The sequence below is a fragment of the Dermacentor variabilis genome, chromosome 1 (assembly GCF_050947875.1).
Source record: "Dermacentor variabilis isolate Ectoservices chromosome 1, ASM5094787v1, whole genome shotgun sequence".
Taxonomy (NCBI): Eukaryota; Metazoa; Arthropoda; class Arachnida; order Ixodida; family Ixodidae; genus Dermacentor; species Dermacentor variabilis.
The window spans coordinates 224,730,446-224,756,174 of record NC_134568.1 but is presented as its reverse complement, the minus strand read 5'-3'; the positions used below and the strand labels follow the sequence as shown (position 1 = coordinate 224,756,174).

General features: G+C 47.6%; 1 protein-coding gene across 2 annotated transcripts in view; it reads right to left on the bottom strand.

Moving 5' to 3' along the window:
* tna (Zinc finger MIZ domain-containing protein tonalli) overlaps positions 1-25,729 on the bottom strand; it is a 312,918-nt gene that overhangs the window by 76,852 nt on the left and 210,337 nt on the right. For both annotated transcript variants that reach the window (XM_075669850.1, XM_075669841.1), the window contains exon 4: positions 6,682-6,763. In XM_075669850.1, coding sequence (XP_075525965.1) covers positions 6,682-6,722 — 41 coding nt within the window. In that variant the 5' untranslated portion in view covers positions 6,723-6,763. The remainder of the gene's footprint in view (positions 1-6,681; positions 6,764-25,729) is intronic.

The following is a 25,729-nucleotide window of genomic DNA, read 5'->3' as shown; positions in this document are numbered from 1 at the left end:
CGCCGCAGTTGCCGTCACTCGCGTACCAACGTTGTAGTGAAGTAGAGAAATTCGCTTTTCATACTCGTGTGGACTCGCACTCACCGGCGGCACTCATCCACCATTCACACTATTCAGCCCGCTCGTATTCGCTGGCGCTCGCTCGCACATACGGCTCCGCGATGAGTGCGAGGAATGGACTAGTATGAGTGCTCGTGCCAGTTTACGCGTATGTATATATATATATATGAAGTGCGGAACACGGTACAATTAGGAACACATACATTGTCGGAGCAAAGGTGACTCGGTGATGTACGGAAGTGCTTGAACTCTTCTCAACTCTACAGTTTTTCATTCATATGACCATGGTGCCGAACTTTCCATTTATACGGCGTGTTTTATTTCACCGTAAACAGAATTTTAAAAAATCACCCGTGACATGTACAATATTATAGTTCTTGAGATAGATTACTCTCAGCGGCAGATATTTAAAAAAAAGAAAGCGAATATAACACTAATTAACAAAGTACTGTTAATTAACTTTTGAACTAATTACTTCACCACATATATTGCAATTTGCTAATTGTATCCGGTGACTTTTAAAGACACATCCACTTGGAACGAATTCTGTGGATGGCATCAGTTTCGACATATGCGTTCCCATAGTGTGCGACGAAATGCACAGGTGTTCCAGCAACTTTTGAGATTCAGTGCATAAAAATGCCGTTTTCGGAAAAAAAAAAGGAAGTGGAACTAAATTTTATATTTACGGCAAGTTTTACTGCGCTTATCTCTAAAGTGGTGCTGCTTTCAAAATCCGTTCCAAGTAGATGTGCCTTGTGAAATCACTGGCTTCAATTCGGGAATTGCTATATGTGCGCTAGGGTAATTAGTTGAAAAGTTAATTATGACATTCGTTAATTAGTCAATCATGCGCACCGGTTTCCAGCGTAAGTAATGTATAGCTCTTCGTGCGTTCCAGCTCAATAAGTAGATTTGTTCTAAATGCCACAGGGTACTTAAACAAAAATATATGTTAACGTTAAAATAAAACACCCGCATATATCCTACGTGTTTCTATAAACGGATGGCTAATAAATTCTCTGTTCGCGTAGATGCTCCTGAACGAGACGGCCAGTGGCTAAGCGGTCAGCCGTACATCTAAAGAAGCCCATGCTGCACGACTTCTCCAGAAATATTCCAAAACAAGTAGGAAAAAATTCACCAATAGAGCTCAGTTTAGGAGGAAGGGCGAACAAGAAGAAGAAAACATGCCATTCAGTAGACAACACGCCTCACATTTCAAGTATGCATGTACATCTTGAAATTTATGTAAATGAGCGAGAGTGAAACGGGCGCTATCCATCAGTGATTAGTATGTCAGCTTGCGGTTAGCAATGCTGCCTTTCCGAGCTCCACATAAAGAGGCCGCTAGGAGAAGACTATCCGAAAGGCGATAAAAAGAAAAACACTTAACATTTTCAGAAACAGAAAGCTACACAAAAATTGTACGCCCTCTGCTTGAAATCTACTTTCCAAACGAAAGAAAGACGCAATAAACAGCTGGACATTCTTCTGTGTAAGCGACTCACGAAAGAAAAAAAAAAAGTGCGGCCAACTTCAGACAGCTTTGCAGTCAACGTAACTCGTCACTGCAGCTTAAAATGAGCGATGCGCATTTCTTTCAGAACCACAACCGGTCCTAACGTATACTGCGCTTCCAAACGGAACAATTGATGCACACTAAGATGAATATTTTCACGTTCTAAACCAAGATGGGTGCGCTGTGATACTCGTAAACAATGGTGTTTTGTATACGTAGCCTACTGAGCGACAAAGCCAGAGGTGTAATTCACGCGCATTCCCGAGCGACGGCGTCACACGCGCTGACGGGCATGGCCGTCGGTGAGGGTCAGACTAGCGTCGTGCGCGCTGCCTGCGCTCGGGATGTTCACTGTGCTCACTCGCCCTGCCTTGCAAAGCGACAGCGAGACCGATCGACCTCTGTGAAGTTTCAAGAGTGGCATCGCTACGGCCACTGGCGCCATAAACATCAATTCTGGTATAAGCGCGCGTCTCCAGGCCCATGCGTCGTGCGAACAGCACCACGATAGTGATGCAAAGCTATCGATAGTCCAGGTAATACCGAACTATCGATAGTAACAAAAAAGAAAGAAACTATGGATAGTAGAATAATTCACGGTCGACAGCGCTAGCGATAACGCACTATTGTGCCACGAGCCTTGCAGACACGGCTATAAGAGAAGATCTAATAGCCACGGCTCAATTTCTGCTTAGACCCAGGCATATGGGGGGTTTTCTGCAAGGGTCCACCTAGTGGACATGTTCATTTCGTCTGCTGTTGAAGTGCTGATTGGCAGGGAGCGCCTGTCGCCCTCTGACGCGTACCCCAGCCCAACTAATCAGAACTTCAGCAGCAGACGAAATGCGGAGTAGACCATAAATATGATGTTTGGCCCAAACAAGGAATAAAGGAAGGGAACAAGGGGAGCGACCCTTAGGTGGACATGCCTTAGGTGGAGACATGTCCCCTAGGTGGACACGTAAAGAACCCCCCCCCCCCCCCCCAGGTCGCGTATGGTTAAGAGAGATATACCGGGTGTTTCTGCGAAGGCTTCAATCAATTATTAAGGTACGGACACACTAGCGACAAAAACGCGCGCGACACACCGCGCGCGGCGAGCGGTGCTGTCGCGCGCGGCAAGATTTAAGGTACGGACACACTGGCGTCAAAACGCGCGCGGCACGCCGCCGGTGGCAAGAACGCCGCGCGGCAGAGAGGCCACATCGGTTGCGCGCGCGGCGGCCGCCGCGGAGTCACGTGACAGCGCTGATCTCGCCTTGTCTCGAACTGCGCAGGCATAGGCGCGATATCGCGGTTGTCGCGCGCTTTTTCCTTGCTCGGTTAGCAGATACCAGCTCCTCGTCATCTACCGCGCTGATCGCGTTGATTCCTGCAATGGCAGATGCAGACGACGATGTTCTGACGACGCGCTGTTTGTCGCGGCTGGCTCGGAGCGCTCGGTCGTCGATCGCGGTTCCGCCGCCGCCGCTGGAAGTTAACTTCGGCAGTAGCCAAGAGGTGGCGCTTAGGAGAAAGCCCGGACGTCTCTCATTGGTTCGCGGCACGCGGCAAGCCGCCGAAAATGGCTCCTCGATCCATCCTCTGCGCGGCAGACCAAACCTTAAAGGTCCCCTGCGGCAGAGAGAACAATTCTAATTCTTTAGCTGGATTGCTCGAACAGGCTATCACTTGCGCGAAGGATCAAAATGCATAATTGACTAATTACAGAAATCACTAATTAAGTTTTAAAATTATTACCTTACGGCACATACTGCTATTGCAAATTGCAGCCGAGCAGTTCGCAAATATTAATTCCAGAACTTTGCAAAGAAATACATTGTCGGTCCAGTTACTTTTGCGTTTCAGTGTGTAAAACAGTGTTTTGTTATTAAGCAAGTGAAACGACAGTGCATTTATACCGGAAGTCCGATGGCGCATATCTCGAGAGTGGTGTCATTCAGATTTTTTTTTTCATGTGGGTATGCCTTGCAATCTCACCGGCTACAATTTGCAAATTGCAATGTGTGCCGTGAGGTAATTAGTTCACTCAATTAGTAGTTTTGTTAATTAGTCGATTCCGCATTTAGATTTATCGTGCAAGTAATGTCTGGCTCTTCGCATAGCCTAGCTCGAGGGTTAGAAGTGTGCTATCTGCCACGGGCGTTTTTTGTTAAATAGCTTAGTCTTCGCAGAAACACCTAGTACATGTTAACAGCTGAGGTGTGTCTAAGCTGCGACGTCCGCACATTTAAACTGTAAGGAAGTTGCAGCTCAAGTGCCATGCCGAAACGAACTTTTGAGAAATGTATTGATGTACGCCACGAGATATGTTGGCACTCGCTTCAGTTTCCTCGCATTCCCAGCATTCCCAACACTCACGCCACAAGGTATGACTTGTTGTAGTTAGACCACGAAAAACAAGGGCAAACGGAAGAGTTGAGGGCACACGGCCAACATTCAACAGCTTGGTCATTTACGTGAACCTTGCACCATTATAGGGTCACCAGCCCATACTCAGCGCATCCACACACCAGACCCTTAAAATTCCATTCTTTTTTTTTTTCTGATAGCGTGACTGATGGCTCATACACACAAATTTAACGTTTTGTGCACTTATACATTGACGCTGGTTACGTGCATTCCAGAACCGATGAGCTCGTCCTTGCATCTGGGCCCCTTACTCGCTGAAACGCTCTTACGCTAGAATTGTTCGTAACAGCAGATGCCAGCTGATCGTGATGTCGCACATATTAGAGAAGATGGCTGGTCAATGGCAAAGAGAAGTTGCGAACGAACAGCTTTGCCCAACGCCAATTACCACACTGTTGATGAACTACAGGGCAAGTGGACTTACTCTTCTCTGACTCACTCTCACGAGAAAGTAATCTGACCTGTGTGACAATAGATGACCACGGATTGCCCCCGGCCACCGCTTTGGTTGCACCAGGCGATGGCAAACGACGGCAAGAGCACGTGGAGAGACCGGCGAACGACAGACAACGAAGAGTAGTTAAATGGGAACACAACAAATGGGCAACAGGAAGCTTTAGCTCGGGCCCAACTCCGACGCGGCCTATTCAAATACATGTAAAACGCAAAAACGTTTTTATGAGATAACCCTTGGACCTATTTTAATGAAATTTGTCGCATATGAAAGAGAAAGTTAAATTCTAGTGACTGTTGGAAGCGGAATTTCGATTTAGGGCTTGAATTTTCTTAAAACGATTTTCAAATATTTGACCGTTTGAAAAAAATAGAAGCACGAAGTTTACAAATTCATAGCTCTGCATCAAGAACCGATATCGCGCTTCTGTAAACGGCATGCATTAGATCATTCAAAGCGGACAAATTTAATATGTCATTTTACATCTTACGTGAATTTGTTACGTTGGTTACAACGGTTTTGCAAGAGTTGTATTTCCCTATGAATAAATTTTTTTATATTCATGTGTAACATATCAATTTTGTCCGCTTTAGATGTACTATTAGATGCAATTCACAGAATTGTATTATCATTTTTAGTGGTTAAGTTACAGAGTTGTAAACTTGATAGTTTCGTTTTTGAAAATTTTCGATTTTTGCCAATTTTTAATAAAAAATTGACGATCTGACTCAAAAATTCGAAACCAACAGTCACTAGATTTTAAGTTTGTCTTTTAAATGCAACAAACCTCGTCAAATTTGGTGCAGTGGTTGCCGAGAAAAACGAATTCTCCTTTTACATGTATTTAGATAGGAGCACTTGAGCTAAAGCTTCCTCTTAATGTATAGCTATAGGCATATGTGCCTTGATGACATAGGCGCGCAGTGCCCTTCTCTGCGCGCATACTCACGGTAGTACATTAAATGATCAACACCACTGTGTCAGCACGCAAGTCATATCACATGAGCCCAGCATGGCTGCAAAGTACGAATACGCGCCAGCCAGTACTTCGGTCTATCCTGTAAATATACACGATATTTCTTTTTACTGAGCTGAGTCTAAACTACACTAATCTGTTATTGTCCTGCGTTTACACGTGTTATTATTCTTTCTTCACCTTAAACAGCGGTTCCTTTGGCTGGATGGGAAACTCAATGAACTGGGGAGGCTCAAGGACAGCGTATAGTTTTCAGCAGCGTAAGTCACGCTTCAGTGCAAATGTCTGCAATGTAGAAGATCCACTATAGCTCCTGTCTGAGCAAGCACGCAAACAGAAATTCACGCAATCTACTGTGCAGAGCAACAACGCACCGGAGTGATTACAAGTGAACGCATCAATTTCAGTTTCTTACAACGCCCCAGAAATTGAACGAAGAACACTGAAAGGTATGAACATTGGAAAAAAAAAATAAAGAACACGGGGAGCTGGACTTGTATGGATGGAAGGCCGAAGACCGTCCGACGGGCACCAATGAGTCATCCTGCGTGCGGGCGCGTTCTTCATCCTGATGTTCTCGGTGCTGGGCACTGTGAGGACGTAAAAAGACGTTCATTCTCTGGACGCTCATTCTCTGGACGAGCGCATCGCCTCCGAAAGGCTGGGTCAGCACCACCTATAGAATGGCTGGATTCGCAAAAGGAACAGACACCTTGCCTGCGTTGCGGCGACACTGTTTAGCCGCATTCACGCGAATGCCACAGCAGTGCGCTGTATCATTTTATCAGCGCGTCGCTTTCGTGTAAACGGGCATTAATGGTGCGTTGAGAAAGTGCACCGCGCCAGACGAGGGCAGGCCGAGGCATAGAAAGTCGGCGTTAAGCGAATTTATGCGCATCGTATCAAGGCGGAGAGACGGAAAGCGAGGCGCCCTCTCGCTTCCTCTCCTCCTCTCACAGGCGAGGCGCGTACACGCTATGCACGCAGGCGCGAGCTTATACTTTGGAAGCCCCGTCGCACAAGACTTCATACGCTGCATGTAAACAGCGGCGCATCGCATTAACGTGGTGCGCTGGAAAATGCTGTCACATTCACGTAAACGCGACTATGTTGCAGAACGCCGCCGGGAGAAGGACGGAAACGCCTCAGAACGAAGGGCTCTTGGTTGCCAGACTCTCCCAGGTATCAGGCGGCCCGCAGCCACCCCTGTAAGCATGCAGTACAAACACAGGCATACAGAATGCGCGGTGGACTCACTTTTGCCGGTGGTGAAGCGACGTTCCGAGGAGTCCTTGCATTCAGGGTACAGGGAAAAGCACGAGCTCCTCCTCCCCGCCGCCTGCGCCACCAAAGGATAAGCAGAACGTAAGAAATGAGAGCACGTATACCACCGACGTTCTGAACACATCGTAACACATACCGCGAGCGTCGCGTAATTCTGGACCATGGAGAGTTTTAGCTGTGCCTTAATTCGCAAATGGCTAAAAATATCTAAACAGAGCAGAATCATGTCGTAAGACCACCGTTTTACCGTACGGTTGAATCGTGGCATCGCACTCCTAGAGCTCTCTAAACGTAAAAATTCAGGTCATTTTGGTTCAGTTCGCGCGGCTGGCCACACAACGGCAATACCGCAAACTTCGCCGCCACTCTTAAGATTCTTGAAATTCGAAATTCCCACGACGTTGCAAGCAGTGCACAGAACACTGCGCACGACAAATCGGTGAACTTATTTACCGACGTCCCGAAAAAAAGAACACGCCCTGCACTAGAATCGAACCAGAGAACTCACGTTCGCGCTGTCGCAAAATTACATCAGCGCGCGCAAAACCACGCGGCCACCGGTCGCGCCGGCACTACTTGGCGTGAACAGATTTATGTCTGCACGTCCGCTGGATTTCACGACTGACTTAAAAACTGCGAAAACGTGGGAAAGAATGGGCTCCAATCCACGCTGTGAAGGTGGTTGGCTAGCGAAGCTCTGGTGTCACTCGATCCGATAGACCAATGTGACGTAGCCTTGAACTGGGTGCTGCCAAGCCTGAGCACGACGCCATTGTGCATATTGACGTTGCTGTGCCCGTCGCCGTTCGTAGTGTTCACGCTGCTCTTCTGGAGTCCTAACTATGCGTGGCCTTTCCATAGCTCTATTAGAACACAAATGAAATCAGTTACTAGGCGGGTTCTCTTACATACGGAAGTGTAGTTACGTCACTCCCTGCTTCGTATGCTGCAGTTGCCGCTTCCAGGCAACTGCCGCATATGCAACCGTCATCTTTACGGCGAAACGCTTGTGGCGATCGCTATGAGCGAAGGCGAGCTTACTGGTTCTTTTGTTGTTCCCCACACGGCCGCTGCCGCGGAGGCGAGCGCAAGCTGGTGGTGCTGCAAGGTACCCAGCGCGCACGCGGCGCGCGCCTCCCACTGTGAGTGGTTGAGTTTTTGCCCACGGACACAAATGCATTGGGAGATTGATGCATACAGCTTCACTGTAAAAAGTGCCGCGCACTTTGTAGACGCGTTGTATGAAGTAAATGTCTAGACAAACGTTCCACGCTCACACATCACTTTCTTCGAAAATCGTTCCATTTCTTTGAAAGGTTTAACTGTTTCCAGAGCCTTCCCCACTGTTCAATCTTGGCAAGTGTTTGTGCACCAAAGTTGACCTCGAAGTAAAGTATACCCATGCACGCGTTATCCGTGGCAGAGTGAAAAATCTCGTCGCCGAAATTGTAGGTCGTTGAATGTGATTACTAATTCGCGTGAACTTCGTTTCGGCGGCTATATCTTGCTTGCGGCCACTGGAGGCACCGATGCTCGCGTCCAGAATTTCCGCCCACGACCAGAGGGTCTCGCAACGGACTCAAATGGCGTAAGCAGGACTCTAACGCTCGGAAAAGAGAGCCGAAGCGCCCCGCATTCGAGCGAGTAGTTCCCGCCTGACAGCGACGACGTATTGCTACACATTCGCGCAGAGGACGACGAGGAAACTGTTGAGAAAATGCCTTCGTCTGAGGAGTGTGACCTGCTCTTAAGTACCTTTCTTGCCTTGGAATGCCCGCAAGAAACAAGGAAAAAAAAAATGCAGCTTTTTATCCTAAGGTAGCCAGCAAGATATAATGTACTACATTTCAAGCCCTAATCGTCGCTATCCTTGACCGTTCCAGCGCTTGCCGCGTGCTCCCATATCTTCTGTAGGCCGATTTCAAACGATTGAAATTATCTATCCGCCCCCATGAGTATACGACACGCCCCGCAACCCTCCCAGTAAAAGTTACAGCTGCTATTTTTCATCCACTCGCTCTCGTTCTGTCGTTCTCAGCAAAAAGAAATAAAAAAAAAGAAGAAAGGATAGAGAGACGGACAAACAAAGTTGGCCGGACGGAGCAACGCCGTGTATACACATATGCGGCGCGCAAATGACGTATTCATCAGCAGTCGGCCGCCCGTGTCCGCAATCGTGCCCGCGTGTTGACAGATTCGGCGAACGACGAAAACAAATTGCAGCGCTCGTGACTAATGAGGAAAGCGGCGCGATAGACGTGGTGCGCGACGCACGAGGTGGAAACAAGAGCGCACAGGATGTGCGTTTGTCCCGCGTATACACACAGACACGCGCTTGCTCCGCCGCTCCCAGCGCATCTCCGCGTATAATAACGCCTTCCTACCAACTGTATATCCATCTTCTCTTTGGTCTTTTGCACATTCGAGCGGACGCATAAAGTATACAGGTGAGCTCAGCCTATGCAGCGTAACTATATCATATATCGCACAACACACCAAGAAGCAAGCCATGACTTCGCCGGTGCAAACAACCAGAAGCCGCGGCTAAAACGATCGACGTCGGAGAGAGGGAGCGCGACCGCCCCCCCCCCCCCCCTTCCACCGCCTTCTCGTGATAGGGCCGTTTGTCCGTAATAAAATTATACGGTGCGCCGAAATTGTCGGGGTGGCGTGGCGCCCGCCCTGGTCGGTAGCATTTGGACAGCCTGTAAACGGCGAGGCCCGGCCGTTCTGTGCACCGGCCCACCGCGGAAAAAGCGATCTGCAGCGGACTCGCGTGTATACTATAAGGCGCGCCGCATAAGCTCGCCGTCGATATCAGTCGACACGGCGGTCGTTTCAATTGTAAGCGGTATTTAGATACATGTGTGACCAGTTAGGAACATAATCTGCCAGCACTTTTTTGAAGGAGCGAGAAACGGTATAAAGGCGGCACTTGCAATGAAATGATTCGGTTTGCACAGACGAAGCTACAGACACTGAAGGCTTACACATCTTTGTTTCCGGTGGTGTTCTGTCGCGCAACTGAGTGCCCTTTCTGAGTAAAACCCGGGACCGACGAAGTGCGGTGATCGCGAGGCACGCCTCGTTCTTGCACGAGGGCGGAAAGAAGAAACCATTCCGATTATTACTCCTCTGCTAAAAGAACGACCAAAGAACGAGCTCCACGGTAAGTCAAACGAGGAACTTCACAGATCGTCAAACTTGCGACGCCGATGCTTACAGACAGATGAACCTTATAACAACTCTCCTTTATTCTTTACTCGTGCCGTTCACACGCTGAATGTTGCTTTCATAGCTGCATGGTCTTCCCGATTTCCTTTAAAATATAGAGACAGCACGAAACAACAGCTTCAAGTTGGAGCATCAGAGGCACATAGGAGGAAAGTCAACAGGCTGTAAGGAATAGCTATGGAGCGGGTGCGTAGTTACATTTCAGTGCAGATCCTGCATGGAAGCGCACAGTATACAAAGTGACCCGATGGCAGCAGCCGGTTGACATGGAGAAGAGTGCATGCGGCCTTGCTTCCGTGCCTTTAAAGTTGTGTAGGCTGTCCAACTCGAAAGCAATTTTTTATTTCTTTATATTTAAATATTATTTTTTTAAAAATCAAACGCTACTTAAGGAGTTCTAAGTTGAGAAGTACTCGACAAAATTATCAGCATTCATAAGTGAGCCCAACTACCATTTCTTCATAAGCGATTTCCCCCCCCCCCTTTTTTTTTTTATCGTTTCGCCGAGTTCAAGCTGTCGCTTTGTCCCCTGCTTCGAATCTTCTATCTCTGACAACCTGGTCATCACGACTCTTCTTTCTAGAGTGACTCGGTTTCACTTCGCCAATGGCTCATGCTGACGTATCGCAACTGTTCATTCGTCCTCCGTGATCGCATTATTCGTGGTAGGCAGTGTGCTGAGGAGAGAGAGAGTTAGTAAGCGAGTCCGGCATCCACGAACAAAGCGTCGGCCAATGTAGCACCGATGCTCGAGCATTGTATCGGGAAGCATGTTTGTTTGATTGCTGTGGCCCCCTTTTCTGTTTGTTTTTTGTCCGACGTCCGCTGCAGCTGCGACGCGATGATTTACCGGCTCACGTGAATCTCTTCCACGCAGCAGGTGCGCGTGCGGTGCAACGCGGCCCGAGAAGGTGACATGACAACGAGGACAGTCACATGTGTGCTGCAAGGGCCGACAGCTACACGGCGCAGCTCGCGCCAGCTCGCCACCTCTGCACCCCGCGGCAATGCCCTCCCGCGTCTCAACACGAAGAACGAAGGCATTTACCTGCAGGGGCATCGCGTTCAAGTCGGGAGAAAACGACTTGAACGCGTGAAATTGCAGATGCGTATTTTACCTTTATGTTTCGACTGCCAGAGAACGACACAAGCCTTAAAAGCAGGTGGCGAATGGCCAGCTCCAAATTGCCGATCGATATGTTTTCTAGACTTGAAAACTACACAGAGCCCATGATCTTAAAGATGTGTTCTTGTATCGTTATTGCGTGCTTTTGTATTATGGTGGCCTCTACGGTCCTTTTTTTTTTTTTTCACGGACTGCATTGAACTTGTGTTTCGCTGCGGTAGCTGTGTCATGACTTGCGAACTATTCGCTAGCACACTCGTCCTTCAGAGCTTTTTTGTCACTACGCCGTTGTTCTCAAGGTCATTCTCTTTTGCACGTCGGAGCGGAGAAATAGCCAAATAGCCGGCGGCTCTACGCGGCATGAACATCTCCTCTCTCCTCTCTCTCTCCTTTTCTCTCGCTCACCATCCCACACACACACACACACACTATATATATATATATATATATATATATTAAATATCTACGATTTAATTCAGACTCGTAATTGTGGCGATCATTAAGAGAGAGATTAATATCTGTTACAGATACTTCCAGGGCTGTAAACATTTCTTGAACACGAAGATATACAAAATGAAACATGGAACACACAAATCGCCATAGCATGCGCACTGTAGTACATAAAACGTACGATGTGCTGGAAATGGAAGGAGTAGAGATTTTGAAGAACAATGCCATTGGTGGGGATAACGCCTCTTTTAGGGCAACGCGTTTATGTTATAGCGTGGGCGGTGGACGCCACCGCGTGAGTGAAAATTACTGAATACTTAAGTAAATCACTAAACTTTCTCATTAGCTCTTAAATAATTGCATTATGGTGCATGTTGAAGTTGCGGAATCGAAGGCGGTCTGTGTTCGAGGCATATGCACTTCTGGCACCAGTTTCGCAATATCCCCTCCCCCCAAACTTGGCCAGCAATAATGGGTGGTGCAGTTCTAATTCCCCCCACTCCCCCCCCCCCCCCAAAAAAAAAGAATTCCAAACTGCAACATGTGCCCTAAATCAACATTAACAGTGAATTGGCAAGTAGTACTTCATAAGTTTACGATTGAGTAAGGCGCATTTGCTGACGTCCGCCGCCGCTAGTAATGCGTTGCTGAAAAAAAAAAGGGAGGGGGGGGGGTATTAAAGGAAATGGTGCATACACCATGCGCGGTAAGACTTTACTTGAAGATAATTAAAATCATTGCACTGTTCTAGAAAATGAAAAAAAAAACATAATGAAACCTAGAAAATTACTATGTTCTTTCCTGCAAAAATGATAGATGAACAATAAGACCGCAAAATTTGTTATCAGTGTCAACTTTCGAAAGAAAATTTCGTTCTTCCACTACGACTTTCTACGCTTCGAGCTTTCCTTCAATTACTCGATCTCTCTTTTTGTTTACCGAACAAAGTCTGAGCTCAGTCTGATAAAGGAATCTACCTGTCTGACTTGATTAATTGTTTTCTTCAGGTGCGATTAGGGTTGTACCTCTTCAGTATACCATTTTCTCCATTTATGCAGTGAATAAAAACGGGATTGTAGTTAAACGGTGCTGGCGAGTTCTAATTTCCTGAAGAAATGTGCAGCATTTTAATCTTTCTGACGAAAAAAAAAAAGAAATGAAAAGAAGGTTCGCCGGGAACGACTAAAACAAGAACTTCGGCTAGGCTCAGCCACCGCGAGCAGCTGATATGAAATTGAAAAAAAAAAAAGAAAGCATAATAGGGTAAACCACTCAAAAGAAGAACAACAGCAGCTCCGGAAAACGTGCATGCTGCGGCGACCGAATTAGGTGGAAGAGTATGAACAGTGCCGAGATTTACGCCGTCCGACTCGGTCCATGAGCGACTGTACCCCGCGCTGGTGACACGCCCAAGCACAGTACGAAAAGAGCAGACAGCGTGAACCAGCAGCTCGAGCGGGGGGTAGCCTTCCCCTCCTTCCAGAAGAAGCAAAAAGCTAGACAGCAGAGACGCCCAGGCAAGCACGACGCGCATCTGCCAAAGCGACGCAACGCCGAGACCGACCGAGAAGCACACGCTCGCCCAGTTCGCCCAGACCGCGGCAGCGCCCTCTCCCAGTCGGCAGGCTATGTTTAACGCCGGCGCGCTAACTTTAGCGTCTTACAACAACGGCTCAAACGCGCGTAGGACAAACAAGAATCTCCAGAAAGTAAGGATCACAGAGCGCCATCGAGCACAAAGAAACAAGAATGCATGATGGGAAGCACAGAAACAGCAACAGCCCTTTAACCGTGTTCAAATATCGAGCGCACGCTTCGACTCTCGACGTCAGGCAGTTTGCGCTCGGCTCCCTCTGCGCTGCACACGGCGCGCCCGCACGCGAGGGAGGCGAGAAGGGCCAAGCGAGTTTCACCAAGCAACAAGATCAATATAAAAGGAAGCGACAGATGTTGTCCACGCGCCAAACGGATGCCCTGCGCTGTTCGACAGCGGCAGACGATACGTGACGTCATCGACCATCAGCCACCGCCAACCCCTACTTCAACCCCCCACACCCGTCGCGTTGGGACCAAAGAAACGGGACAGAGCGCGACTCTCCCTCGTGCCGCCCCACCTAGCGACATCCAAGAACAACAAAAAGAAATCACGACGACACTGCCACCGCTACTGTTGCCAGGCTTGCACTGTTCCTTTCCCGCTCCAATTGTCTTCTCCCCGGTGGGGGAGCAGCGGGACCGTTGTTAGGCCGGCCGTTTATTGAAAAAGCCCGTGCTCAACAGTTGGCGCAGGCTAAGCACCCAATTTGCCGCTTGTCACCGATAGCTGATTATGAGGCGCGCAGCAAAGCACTCGAACGGCTATACCGAACTGGTTAGTGTTAAACTCTGGCACGCGCTAACTGTCAAAGTCATAAACGCGAACTTTAGAGAATAAGTTATTTGTAGTCTTCACGTGTCCAGAAGAAGGACGCGTTGATGATATTTTAGGCAGTATTACTGGCACGCCAACCTCGCGGTTGAGAGCTGCCATTTTCTGCCAACTTTATTTCACTCTACTTTTTCGTTCAGTGTGTCAGAATGCTGAATGACTGCACGGCAGCGGTGCGGTGTGTTAAACGGAAAGAAAGCGAAAGGGCGCCGAGCAGCGCAATTTGAGCGCAGTGAGGTCCAGTCAGTCAGTCGTTGAGAAAGCCGTCCTAGTTTTTTGTAACGGTAGGTCGCCGATGCGGTCCCCCGACGCAATGAAGTCGACAGTGTGGGCAGACGAAGTGCTGGTCACGCGGCGGGCAAGGAAAGGCCGCTTGGTCAAACCACGGAGAGCGTGTCCCCGACCCCACCTGCGGCTACGTCGCAACTCGGTCGGGATATGTCGTCTGCTCGCCCGTCTGCTTCTTTATTCATGAAAGCGGTCGGAGACGCGTCCGCGTTGCCCAGCAACCGTGGCTGGGGCCACTAGTGACGCTGCCAATGAAACTCTCTCAGAGCGACAGAGCACCAAAAGTTTGCGCCAGATTCAGTGCACGCGTACAGTTATTACATGCGTGAGAGGCGTAACGCGAATTAGGACGTGCTCTTTGTTGTTTATTGAATAATTAACAGGGTATCATTTGCACAAGAATGACTATAAAAGAAACTGCTTAATAGAGACAGGACGAGCAACAAGAAAGAGTACTACGGAAAGGCGCGAGGGTACCATCTGCGATGCGCTTTTTCTTTCTGTAACATAGAGAGTAGAGATGTAGTACCCCACATGGGGCCCTTAAGGGAATAATAAATGATGAATATAATGATGATGATGATGATGATGATCTGAGGTAACAACGACACTATATACGCATGGGTATTCACAAGCGTAGGGAAGCCAATATTGTAGATTATAGCTTACTTTGTTGTAGTGTAGGATAAAAGGCAGAAATGTTAAAGGATTAAAAAAAAGACGGGCAGGTGATGCGCACACGAACGCGATGGAGTATGGACCATCGTTGGTAAGGTTGACAGTTGTTGGAGTATGGACCAGTTGGTAAGGGGACGGGGTTTCGGCGACCTTGAACAGCGCCTGTTTGGAGCTCGAACCAGGTTGACCATCGGAAAGTGTTCCGAAGGGAAAACGAGTAGATGTAAAAACAATAACAGAAGTTACGGGTGAGCAGTGCGCTCGAAGACAAAAAAATAATAAAAAATACAGAAACGTTCGGCGTGCGTGCTCCTGCACGCAAGGGAAGAGAAGATATCTTCGTCATGTCTCGCTGGCCTTCTTATACCCTACACCATCCAGGCAACCGCATTCTCTCTTGCTCCCTGATAGAGGGCCTTGTCAGCAAACTGGTCAACCCACACAGAGGGATCACAATCACTCCCGGACACAATCACTCCCGGACCTTTGTTCACTGAACACACAGAAAGGAGGGGAGCTTCGCAGACAGGGATTGTCAAGCTTGACTCAAGCTGGCGCGTCTTGGTTCCTGGCATGACCCAGCAGTTAGTTGGAGCCTCTGGCAAACGACCGTGGTGGTTACGGGAGCCCGTGAGGAAACACCGTAGAACACCATTTTGAAGGAGTTTCTTGCTCCGATTGGTCCGTGATGGTGACGGTGAACCAACAAACAACACTCGATCCGCCAAACGTGTCTGGCCTTGCTGGCGCCGCAGGTCTGTCGCCGATGAGGACGCATTGTTAGCTTCACAAAGCGATTCGTCGCAGTGGGACAGGAGAGGCTAGAAGGTCACTACCCCTGCTGGCCGACTGTACAGAAGTGCTATGAAAACTGAAGCTCCGGAGCGCTACTTAGAGACAAAAGTGACACATATGCTCTTTAGCGCATCGAGCTAGTTAAAAGCAGAGACTTTTCATTGCTTTCAGTTTATACTTACAGCAATTATAGCGGCCCTGACGTGTGCTGTACGGACAATTAATCGAACTCGTGATAGACAATTTCTGAGAAACCTTTGATCAAAGACCATTATCATTGCAAATCATTTTGGAATGCTGACCTAACAAGTCCTCGCAACTGAGGACGACGAAGGCACTGCTATAGTTATTACGGGCTTGCACAAACGGCTGTAGCCTGAATTGGTGTTCTTAGTGCCGCAAGTGATCCTGTGCTGTGCACGGGATAGTGACCGGCTGTGATCGTCTGCCTGTGCTCTCTCTCTCTCTACCTCTCCCCTCCCCCTTTCTACAAAGGGGGGTATAGCGAACCGGATGTTTCCCCCTTCTGATTAACCTCTCTGCATTGACTGCCTCTGTCTCGCTCTCCGAAAAAAAACTTACACAATCTGGATCAATGGAAGGACGACGCGTAGGGTATACATGGGATGACTTATGCGGCTTAAGAATGGAAACGTGTACGGAAAGGTTATGTATGGGTTGGGTAAAACAATGTTGCAATGTCGGCAAAAGGAAACTTTGACTGTTAGTATAACTGCAAACACTGCAACTGACTCCTACCTACAATGTCGATCAGTGATGATACGCTGGATTTCCATAATCACGGAAGCAAACATATGCGCTTGCAACAAGATAAATGTATAAAAATAACAACAAGAAAAACATATAAAACGGAGGAAGCTACAAACGAGAAACTTTCGGAACTAACACCTGGTAAATGATCAGCCTTTGGCGTGAGCGCTTGTGGAAATCCCCGCGCAGGGACAATGCTGGTGCCATGTACAGAACGAATTCGGCGGAACGCCGCGCATGCGCTCTGCCTAGTGGAAAGTAAGCACACGTGGCTGAAAACACATGTAATGCATTTCCGACGCATTTATGGCGCGGCTTCGTGCAGCGCCAGCGCGCTTTTATTGCGTTAGCAATCATATGGACACTCCAGCTGCATTTTTGCCGTCGGCGTCGCCGTGATGTTCCCCATAACGTCCAAGGACAATAGCAACGTCGCCGCGCGTCGTATGCTGTTTGTGCGAGTGAAGGCACGCGAGGGAAGCCGACGATCACGGCTCAATCTAGCGCGCGCGAAGGAGAAAGCGGAGAGCGCGGACTTCCGTCGCGCGAAAGGCCGCGGGGAGAAGGGAGGGGGGGGCTGCTTCGGCTCCGCCGGCTCCGCCGACAAGCGCGTACTTCGCACGGCCGTGCGCCGCATCTGGGGTAGGTAGCACACTCTCGAGTTCAACAAATGATCACAGAGAGTGAAAAAAATTGACTGCACAGCGCTGCAAATAAAGCAAGCATAATATAGCATAATACAGCCATTTAAAGTCTGCCTGCGTGAGCCCAATATCTCGCGCTACAGGGGCCGTAATGAGCGCATATTTAACCTGCATACTTTCTCCCACACTTATCGTAGAGATTTTATTACATGTCAACGAGTTCAAAATTATTATTCCTAATTATACATTGTAGTCCTTGGCAAAAAACTCAGTTGGTTTCTTTTTTCGCCATTATAAACGCAAAATAATGTTCAGCACCATCGATCTCTGGCCCGAATTTAAAATTTTTACCAGCACGTTGCACGAATTCAGTCGTTCGTACACTTAAGCTGGTTGCGTACTTTGTGCTAAATCCAGTTTACTGTTCTTGGATACCTAGCGTTATATAACTTGGGGTGAAATGACGTGTTGCGAGCGGATATGCAAGCCCGAAAGCTAGGTATTGGTCGTGAGCCACGCGGAACAAGTATGCATTGAAACAGGAGGCGGATGCTGCTACGACTGACGACGACAATACCGGTGAGGCGTTTATCAAGTAAAAACCTTAGTAGTAACATATATATATATATATATATATATATATATATATATATATATATATATATATATATATATATATATATATATACTGAATCCGCCGGCAACTTCTTTCGTCCACAAAATCGAATAACCTTTTGGTGAATTGAAGTGAAAATACTGAATTTATATTAAACAGTTGCACGCATGATAATTCACCCATATTTCGTACTTGTAGGTTCCAAACGTTCTTGCTGCTCTGTTCGGTTCGGTTTATCTCAGGGCATTTATTTTTGCAGTAGTGAAGCGGTGCACCACGTTCGTGCAGAAAAAAAAATGCATTAGTTCTAATAGCTTCATGTCTTTCATGAATTTGCTTGCGGAATCAGCAGTAAGATCTGTTCTAGTATATAAATGAGCGTAAAAATTTTGTCATTTGTGATCTTAATGATACTTAAACTGTTGACATGCATTGTAGTTAGGCAGACATCAATTTTATGGACAGTAGAAATAATTACTTAATTAACATGCGGCTAGCTGAGGCACTCTAGAACAAACAGTGTACACTTGCATGCCTTCTGCAGTCACAAACCATTACAATATATATATGTAATGGTTTATGTATGTAATGTATGTATGTAATGTAATATGTATGTATATGTATGATATATATATATATATATATATATATATATATATATATATATATATATATATATATATATATATATATATATATATATATATATATATATATATATCACAGCTTTGTGCATTTCACATTGCAAACTTGTACTTTTCCAATTTCTGATGATACAAAAATTTCTGTTCCAGACATGCATGCAGTAAAGAATGCGGCACCAATGTAAAGCAACACACTCCACGCGCTAAAGAGAAACTACTGCCTGCTACAACAACGTCATTGTGTGGGCTTTTGCTGCTATTACAAGGTAAACAACACTGGGTTCAGAAATAAATGTGCTTGATATATGCTGTGTTGATTAGCTAGTCTTGCGGTACATGTCATTTGTTTGTAGCAGATGATACGAATGTTTGTTCATATTTAGGTTTCAGCATAATTGATTCTAACATAAAAGAAAACACTACATGAGTTTGGCTGATCTGTGCTGTTTTTTATGTGTTACTGTTCTGGCCCAACACAGTATGCACCAAGCACATCTTGGTGCTGATCACAGGAGCCCTCATCTACATCAAATGGAAGGAGCTGGGACCGAATGAGAAGGATTTTACACCACGAACAAAGAAGCGGATCCAGAAGTATTTGGATGAGATATCAAGTCTACGGAGAACTGTGTCAAGACTGAAAAGAGCCTACAGGCCATCATTCCACCAGCACGGATACTGACCGAGTCATCCAGGGGCCTTATTCTGTAACGGTTCGCTTTGGCAGTGGTTCTCTCTCACGAACGCCATTAGTCGGCGCTTCGTTGTCGTCATCCCTTGTGGGCGTGACTACAAATTTTGTTGTCGTCACACAGGTTGTCAATCATGTGGAAGCGTAACCGTGGTCTGCTAAGAAGGGAATCGCGGAGAAGTGGTTCGCTCGAGGGTCGCCCGCGGTCGCGAGCGTGATCTGGAGGGTTGCTAGGGCAACCGCGGCCGTCTGCTACTCTCGGGCTGGCCGGCGCGACGAGAGAGACGCCGATAGCGGATTCTTTGGTTGTGTTGCTGGCGAGCGTTAATCAAAGACAACGACGTGACAAGAGGCAACGGCGCGACGCGTTCGACATGAGCGAAGGAGAGTTCCGAAGGCATTTTAGGCTCTCCAAAAACAGAGCGCGATGGATTTGCGATGAGCTAGAACATCGCGGACCGCAAGATTTAGTAGCGTTGACACTGCGACGTAAGTGCTGTGCGCGCTACGTTTCTTTTTTTTTTTTTTTTTGCCACGGTTTGTTTTCAGCAGTACGTCTAGAATGTAGAAGCTATTGGGCTGTCGTAACCATCAGTCAGTCGCATCATTACCGCCGTCGCTAGGGTCATTACAGTTGAGGGAAAAGAAAAAGGGGTGTGAGGTTTCTTTCCACGGTGCAGGAGAAAGCCGCCGTCAAGAACGCTTCCTTGACCGCGACAAAATTCTCGAAGTTGTGCGATGTGTGGACGGAACTCTCATCGCAATCGTCCGCCCTAAGAAGCTCAGCCGCGGCTTTCACGCAGAGAACCGCGTTGATCGCTTAACTTATGGCGCACGACCTACGACAAAAACAACAAAACAACGCAAATCAAATTAAACCACCAGCTGTAAATTCGCGTTAGAAGGTCACAGTTATTATTGGAAATTAAATGTGCATGTACTGTATGCAAACCAATATATATATTTGTTTACCAAACTAGCAACATCCTTTAATTACTATATCGTCCCCAAAGTACAAACAAATAATGATGACGTGACCTTGTGGCGGGACGCCGCTCGTTCATTGGTCTCCCTCGCGCCGCGGCGCTCCACTCTTTCTCCGAGTGACTTAACCCAGACGTAACAGCCATAGCGAACCGGTTCCAAAGCGAGCCGTTACAGAATACGACCGCCAGGTACCTCAACAAAAGAAATTCGCCTTCAGATGCACCTGCAACCTCTGAACAAGCACGGACGACGCTGGCCAGAAGAGTTCCGTCAGTTTGGCCTTCCTTAATCAGCTTCCTGGCCATATCGAATTCCATTTGTTCCAAGTGTAAATTATTTTCTATGAATGCAAGCTTTTTCATTCCCCATTCTTGTTAGAGATTCTTCTTCATCATCCAAACAAAAATATCAACCGTATCTTGACTAATACTTAGCGTTATTCACTGTCTAGTAGTATAACATATCTGTAGCAAGCTGTATTTTCTAGTGTACGTTGACATGTGCAGTTCCTGTTCTGAAATAACAGATGCGGCATCGGCATGTGTTTTGCATTAACCTTTGCGCTGTGTGCTATGTAGCATTTGATTTTTGTTAATGTTTTTGGCCTTCAGTGCTTGCAGAGCAGAGTGTCTTCTTTCTTTAATGCAAGCTTTCTCATTCACATATTTAATTCCTAGTCTCGTTGAGGATTGCTATTCTTGATCGATGGCATGGGTTTTTTGTAGAAGCTACACTGAGAGAGAGGGAACCTTATTTTGATGGGGCACTGATAGGTGTGGATCCCCGTTACGGGTGGAGCCTTCAGTCCAAGGCCCCAGCGGCGGTGGCAGCACTTACGGCTCTGGCGATCAGCTTTCGCTGATCCTCCAAAGCCGAGCTGGTCAGCACCATCTCCCAGTGTTCGTGCACTGCGTTTGGGTTAGGGGAGTTATTGGGAATTTTCTGGCAGGGCCATCTTGTGTGATATAGGGTAGCTCGCTATGTACAGAAATGACAAAGGGTATTGCTAATGGGTGGGGTACATCGCATGGGGGAGCCTGAGGTGAGGATAGCTGTTGGTCTGGCCGTGACTTTAGCTCAGGTGAGGGATGGGTGCGGTGGCGGCATCGTTCTTCTCGAAAGGCGGTAGTGCTGGAGTACCTCGCAGTAAGTGTGTAGTGCTTGTGGATTGGGGTATTCTGGCGTCTCTTGCAGCGCCCAGTTGCAGTGACCTCGGGCTATCGTGTGCGCACCATGGTTTCCGCTGAAGGCTTATCGTGGTGCGGGGTATTTCGTTGAGGCGACTGAGAATATTGCATGCTACTTTATGTAGATGACCGTTTGCGTAGGTTCGACATGCTGACTGATAATCTGTAAGAATATATATTTCCTCATCCTGTCTCGGCGCCGAGATGGCGAGGGCAATAGCGGCCTCTTCTGCTGCGGTGACGCTCTGCGTAGGAACGGAGGCGGATACCAGTTCCTCCTGCCTGTACCCTGCCACGCTGATTACCATGCCCTCCCCATTCGGGTACTTGGCCGCATATCTGTCCAGCGAGCAGTGGAGACAGTGCCGTATCCTCTTTCTATTGCTTTGGCTCGTGCTTTGCTACTGCCCATGTGATATTCCGGGTGCATGTTACGCGGAATAGGGGCCACCGTTATTTGCTTATGTAGGCACTTGAAGAGTACTTGTTCAGTGTTGGTTGTCACGGGGCATTGCGATCTTCGAAGAGTTGTTCTGCCTGTTCTAGTGAGAGTGAGGCGTTTGATTTCCGCATGACGGTGTGCTTCAGTTAATTCGTCTCAGGTGCTGTGGATGCCTAGGCATAGAAGTTCCGTTGTTCCCGTGCCTGGAGGAAGGCCGCTTGTTTGTACCCTTTCCGTAGGAATACATTTATTTGAGCGTTTTCTGTTGATGTTATGTTGATATAAGCTGTCGCGTATGTGACTCTACTGATGATAAGTGCCTGAGACAAGCTTTTTTCTTCATGCCATGTCTGCGACTTGCGACTCTGTTGATCACGCGAGCTACGCTGTAGACAGTTTGGCTTAGTGCGCTTATAGTGTGGTTATTGCGAGCATTATCTTGCATGTGAACACCCAATATGCGGAGTGTTTGAACTCTGGGTAGAGAGAAAGAGAGAGAGGACAGGAAAGGTAGAGAGGTCAACAAGAAGAGCACCCGGTTTGCTACCCTACACTGGAGGTGGGGGAAAGGGGTATAGAAAGAGGAAAAGAAAGGATATTTTTGGTTGAGATGTATTTGAATGGCCTCTCTACCTGTGCTTTTTCTTCTGGATTTCTTTTTGAGAACGAGAAGCTTGAATTTTCTGGGGAGCATTCCAGGCTGCACTTTTCGGCGTATTCGGTGACAGCGTCTGCTGCCGCTTGCAGGGTGTCCTGCTGTTCTCCATCCGAGCCTAGAGTTGTCCAAATGATAATTTCGTCCGCATATATTGCGTGACTAAGGTGTGAGATCTTCTTTAGACGCTCTGGGAGGTTTTTCATGGCGAAGTTGAAGAGAATAGGTGATAAGACTGATTCCTGAGGAGTGCCTCTATTTGGGACATCTTTTCTCTTTTGTTCTCAGGGTATCCGCACATACTTTAGCGGTGCGGTCCGTCAAGAACGCTCGAATGAAGCTGTAGGTTCGTTGGCTGCAATTGCGACAATTTTTTTTAGGATGGCCTCTTGGGTTACGTTGTCAAATGGTCCTTTAAGATCCAGTGCGAGTATGTATTTTGCATGTGTGCTGACAAGGTCCAGTACTTCTTCCTTCAATTGGAGTAGTACGTCTTGAGCGGACAAATGTAGCCTGAAGCCATACATTGTGTCAGGAAAGAAACCCGTGTCATCCACGTGAGACTTCAGGCGATAAGCACCACGTTTTCAAAAAGTTTCCCCAGGCACGACGACAGGGATATGGGTCGCATGTTGGTGAGGCCTGGAGGCTTGCCTGATTTTGGTATAGACACTATGTGAGCATGCTTCAATTCCTTTCGTCGTGTTCCTGCTTCCCAATGGGTATTAAAGAAAGTCGTTAGGGCTTCTATCGAATCGTCGGCCAGGTTCATGAGGATTTTATTTGTGAGCCCTTCTTGTCCGGGTGCTGTGTTTGAGGTTAGGGAGTGAAGCGCTGTCCAGACTTCCAGCGTTTTGAATGGGGCGATCAAGGTCTTCATTATGTTCCCACTATAGTTTGGTATGGATGTTTGTTTTCGTGTGTGGTCGCCGATGTATTTTGCCTCTAGCTCTCACAGAATCTCTTCGTCCGAACCCGGTTGGTTTCGAAGCATGCGTCTGATTGTGTGCGTGGCTTGTTGCTTGCTTTTTGTTGGGTCCAGTAGGTGTTTGAGTATTGCCCACGTTTTGGACGAGCTCAGCTTTGCGCTCAGGCTGTAGCAAATTTGCTGCCAATTTTGGCGCACCAGGACCGTCGCGTATTCTTCTGCCTGCTGTGCAAGAGCCGCTATGCAGAATTTTAGTCTTCCATTATGTTTTTGTTTGCGCCATCTTTTCAGAAGGCTTCTACGAGCGTCCCCCATATGCACGAGATGTGGGTCCACCACCAGATTTTCCGTGGTGAGTTGCATCCGCTTCGAGTGTGGTCTGATAGACTCTTTTAGCTCGCTCGTGCAATGTTAAAGTAATGTAATATCCTCCTTTTCTTTTCTTTCTTTTTGTTGTACTCTCGCTTTCCGAAATGCCGTCATCAGGATCTGGTTGATGCGTTCGCGTGTGTGCTTACGCGAAATGACAACCTCCAGGATGTGGTGGTCGCTACACAGCGTTTCTTCCGCATTTTTACATGTGGCCTTTTCGTGGTTCTTGATCATAGTAAGGTCTGGACACGTGTCCCTTGATACACTATTCCTCACTCTAGTAGGACAGTCTGGGTCTGTGAGTAGTGTGAGTGCCTGTTTTTGAACTTGGTGCCCCACTCTGTCTGTCCCCACACATTTGCAGCCCCCGAAAGAAAAGAAACGTACAGGTTGGAGAGGGGTTAATGCTAAAATACCGGGTAGTCCATGTCGCTGTGTTGCTGTGGCAGCAGATGCCTATGTCAGTCGATTGCTTCGCTGTGCAAGTTGCTTATCTTCAACGGTGGCTGTCGGTGCAAAGAGGTGGGACATGCCACCCAATCTGTTTGCGCTGCTGGTTGTCGCTTGTTACCAGACCATCAAGTGCGACAATGAAGGTGAGCCGTTTACGAGCTCGCGTTAATGATGCTAGCGTATATCTACATGCAAATCTTATTTCTGCTCTTGTACCAGAAGGTGCACTGTTTGTCTTCTGCCAATAAAGTCGCACGTTCTGTTCACACACTTGTGGCTTGTTTGTATGGGCGTCAGTAGAGGTTTTTTTGGTCTCTTGGCAATTAAGAACGCACAAGCTACGCAGCAGCCAAGGCAATGAGGCACGCCGCAAAGTCAGCAGGGCGAGCACGGCGCGTACCAGCGTACGCTACCGGTCACAAACGACCATAACGGTTTCAGCTATTTAAAAAAAAAAGAAATAACAATTTCCGCTTTCTATTCAAGCAGCGCCATCTGTCGTACACCTACGTAAGTCCCATGCGCTTCCGCTGCTTATTTTCGTATCACTCTGGAAGGTACAGTTTCCCTTCTCTGAAGCTGGTTCTTTGTTCTGTGGCCCTATCTTGAAAGGGATCTGCAGAAGGCTCATACCTTTGTGCGCGCTGTGTTCATGCCGCTCTTGCGTTGAATCGATAGAGCACACGAATGTGACTTCGTTCAGTGCTGCTACCGCACTTGCTCACACCAGCGTCTAGCGTTTTGCAGCGAGCGTCCACGCTCATCGAGTGTGATGTGTCCATGTTTGCTTGCCCGCTGACGCCATGCTTGTTAATTCACTTAGTAAGCGAATGTTTCCTAGTTTATACGGCCGATAAAACTACTATCCTTACTTCGTATAGCTGCCTACTAATTTGCTATCGCAATCGGTGCTGCGCCTTTCTGGCGAAACTACGAGTTTTTTTTTCTTGTTGACCGCGATTACAACGCTGCAATTCCGACCAAAATACGTTCCATGTGGTTACTGATAAAAAGCGCATGCGCCATGCATGGTACGTGCTTCCGCCATGATAATAGTATAGTTATCGGATTAGCGTGAAACGGGCGCATCTACAGCGGCCGCGCCACGATACTTGAAAAATGCGTTCATGCATGCGGCTGCCGCCTAATATGGTCCACCATTCATCAACTGAAACCGTTACTTAGTTATTCGTAATTGATCAATAACAATTAATTACCGTTAATGAATTGCTTGAGCATACCACCTTACTCTGAACACAGAGAGCCAACGTCTCCTATAGATAAAGCCTGGGCCCGATGAGCCGTCACATTCCACGGCAGAGGCGAGAGCTCATACATTTCAATGGGAGACGTGGAAAACGGTCAGTGTGATCGTCTTTATTTCGAGGCATGGTTTTCAGCAGGCCGTCGTGAGTGACATCACGGGTAAAAGCGCGAAAGCATTTTGCCTAAGAGGTGCTGAAGAAGCTATTAAAAAGAAAATAAAAAAATAAAAACCGGGCGCCTTCACGTGTAGCACTGTTGCGAGCGGATAAAGTGAATGAACCCTAACCCTTCACATTTCAAGAATTTGAACCAGTTAAAAGTGCTGAACATTTTATTTCCTGCTTACTTTTTCGTACCGCCCAAACA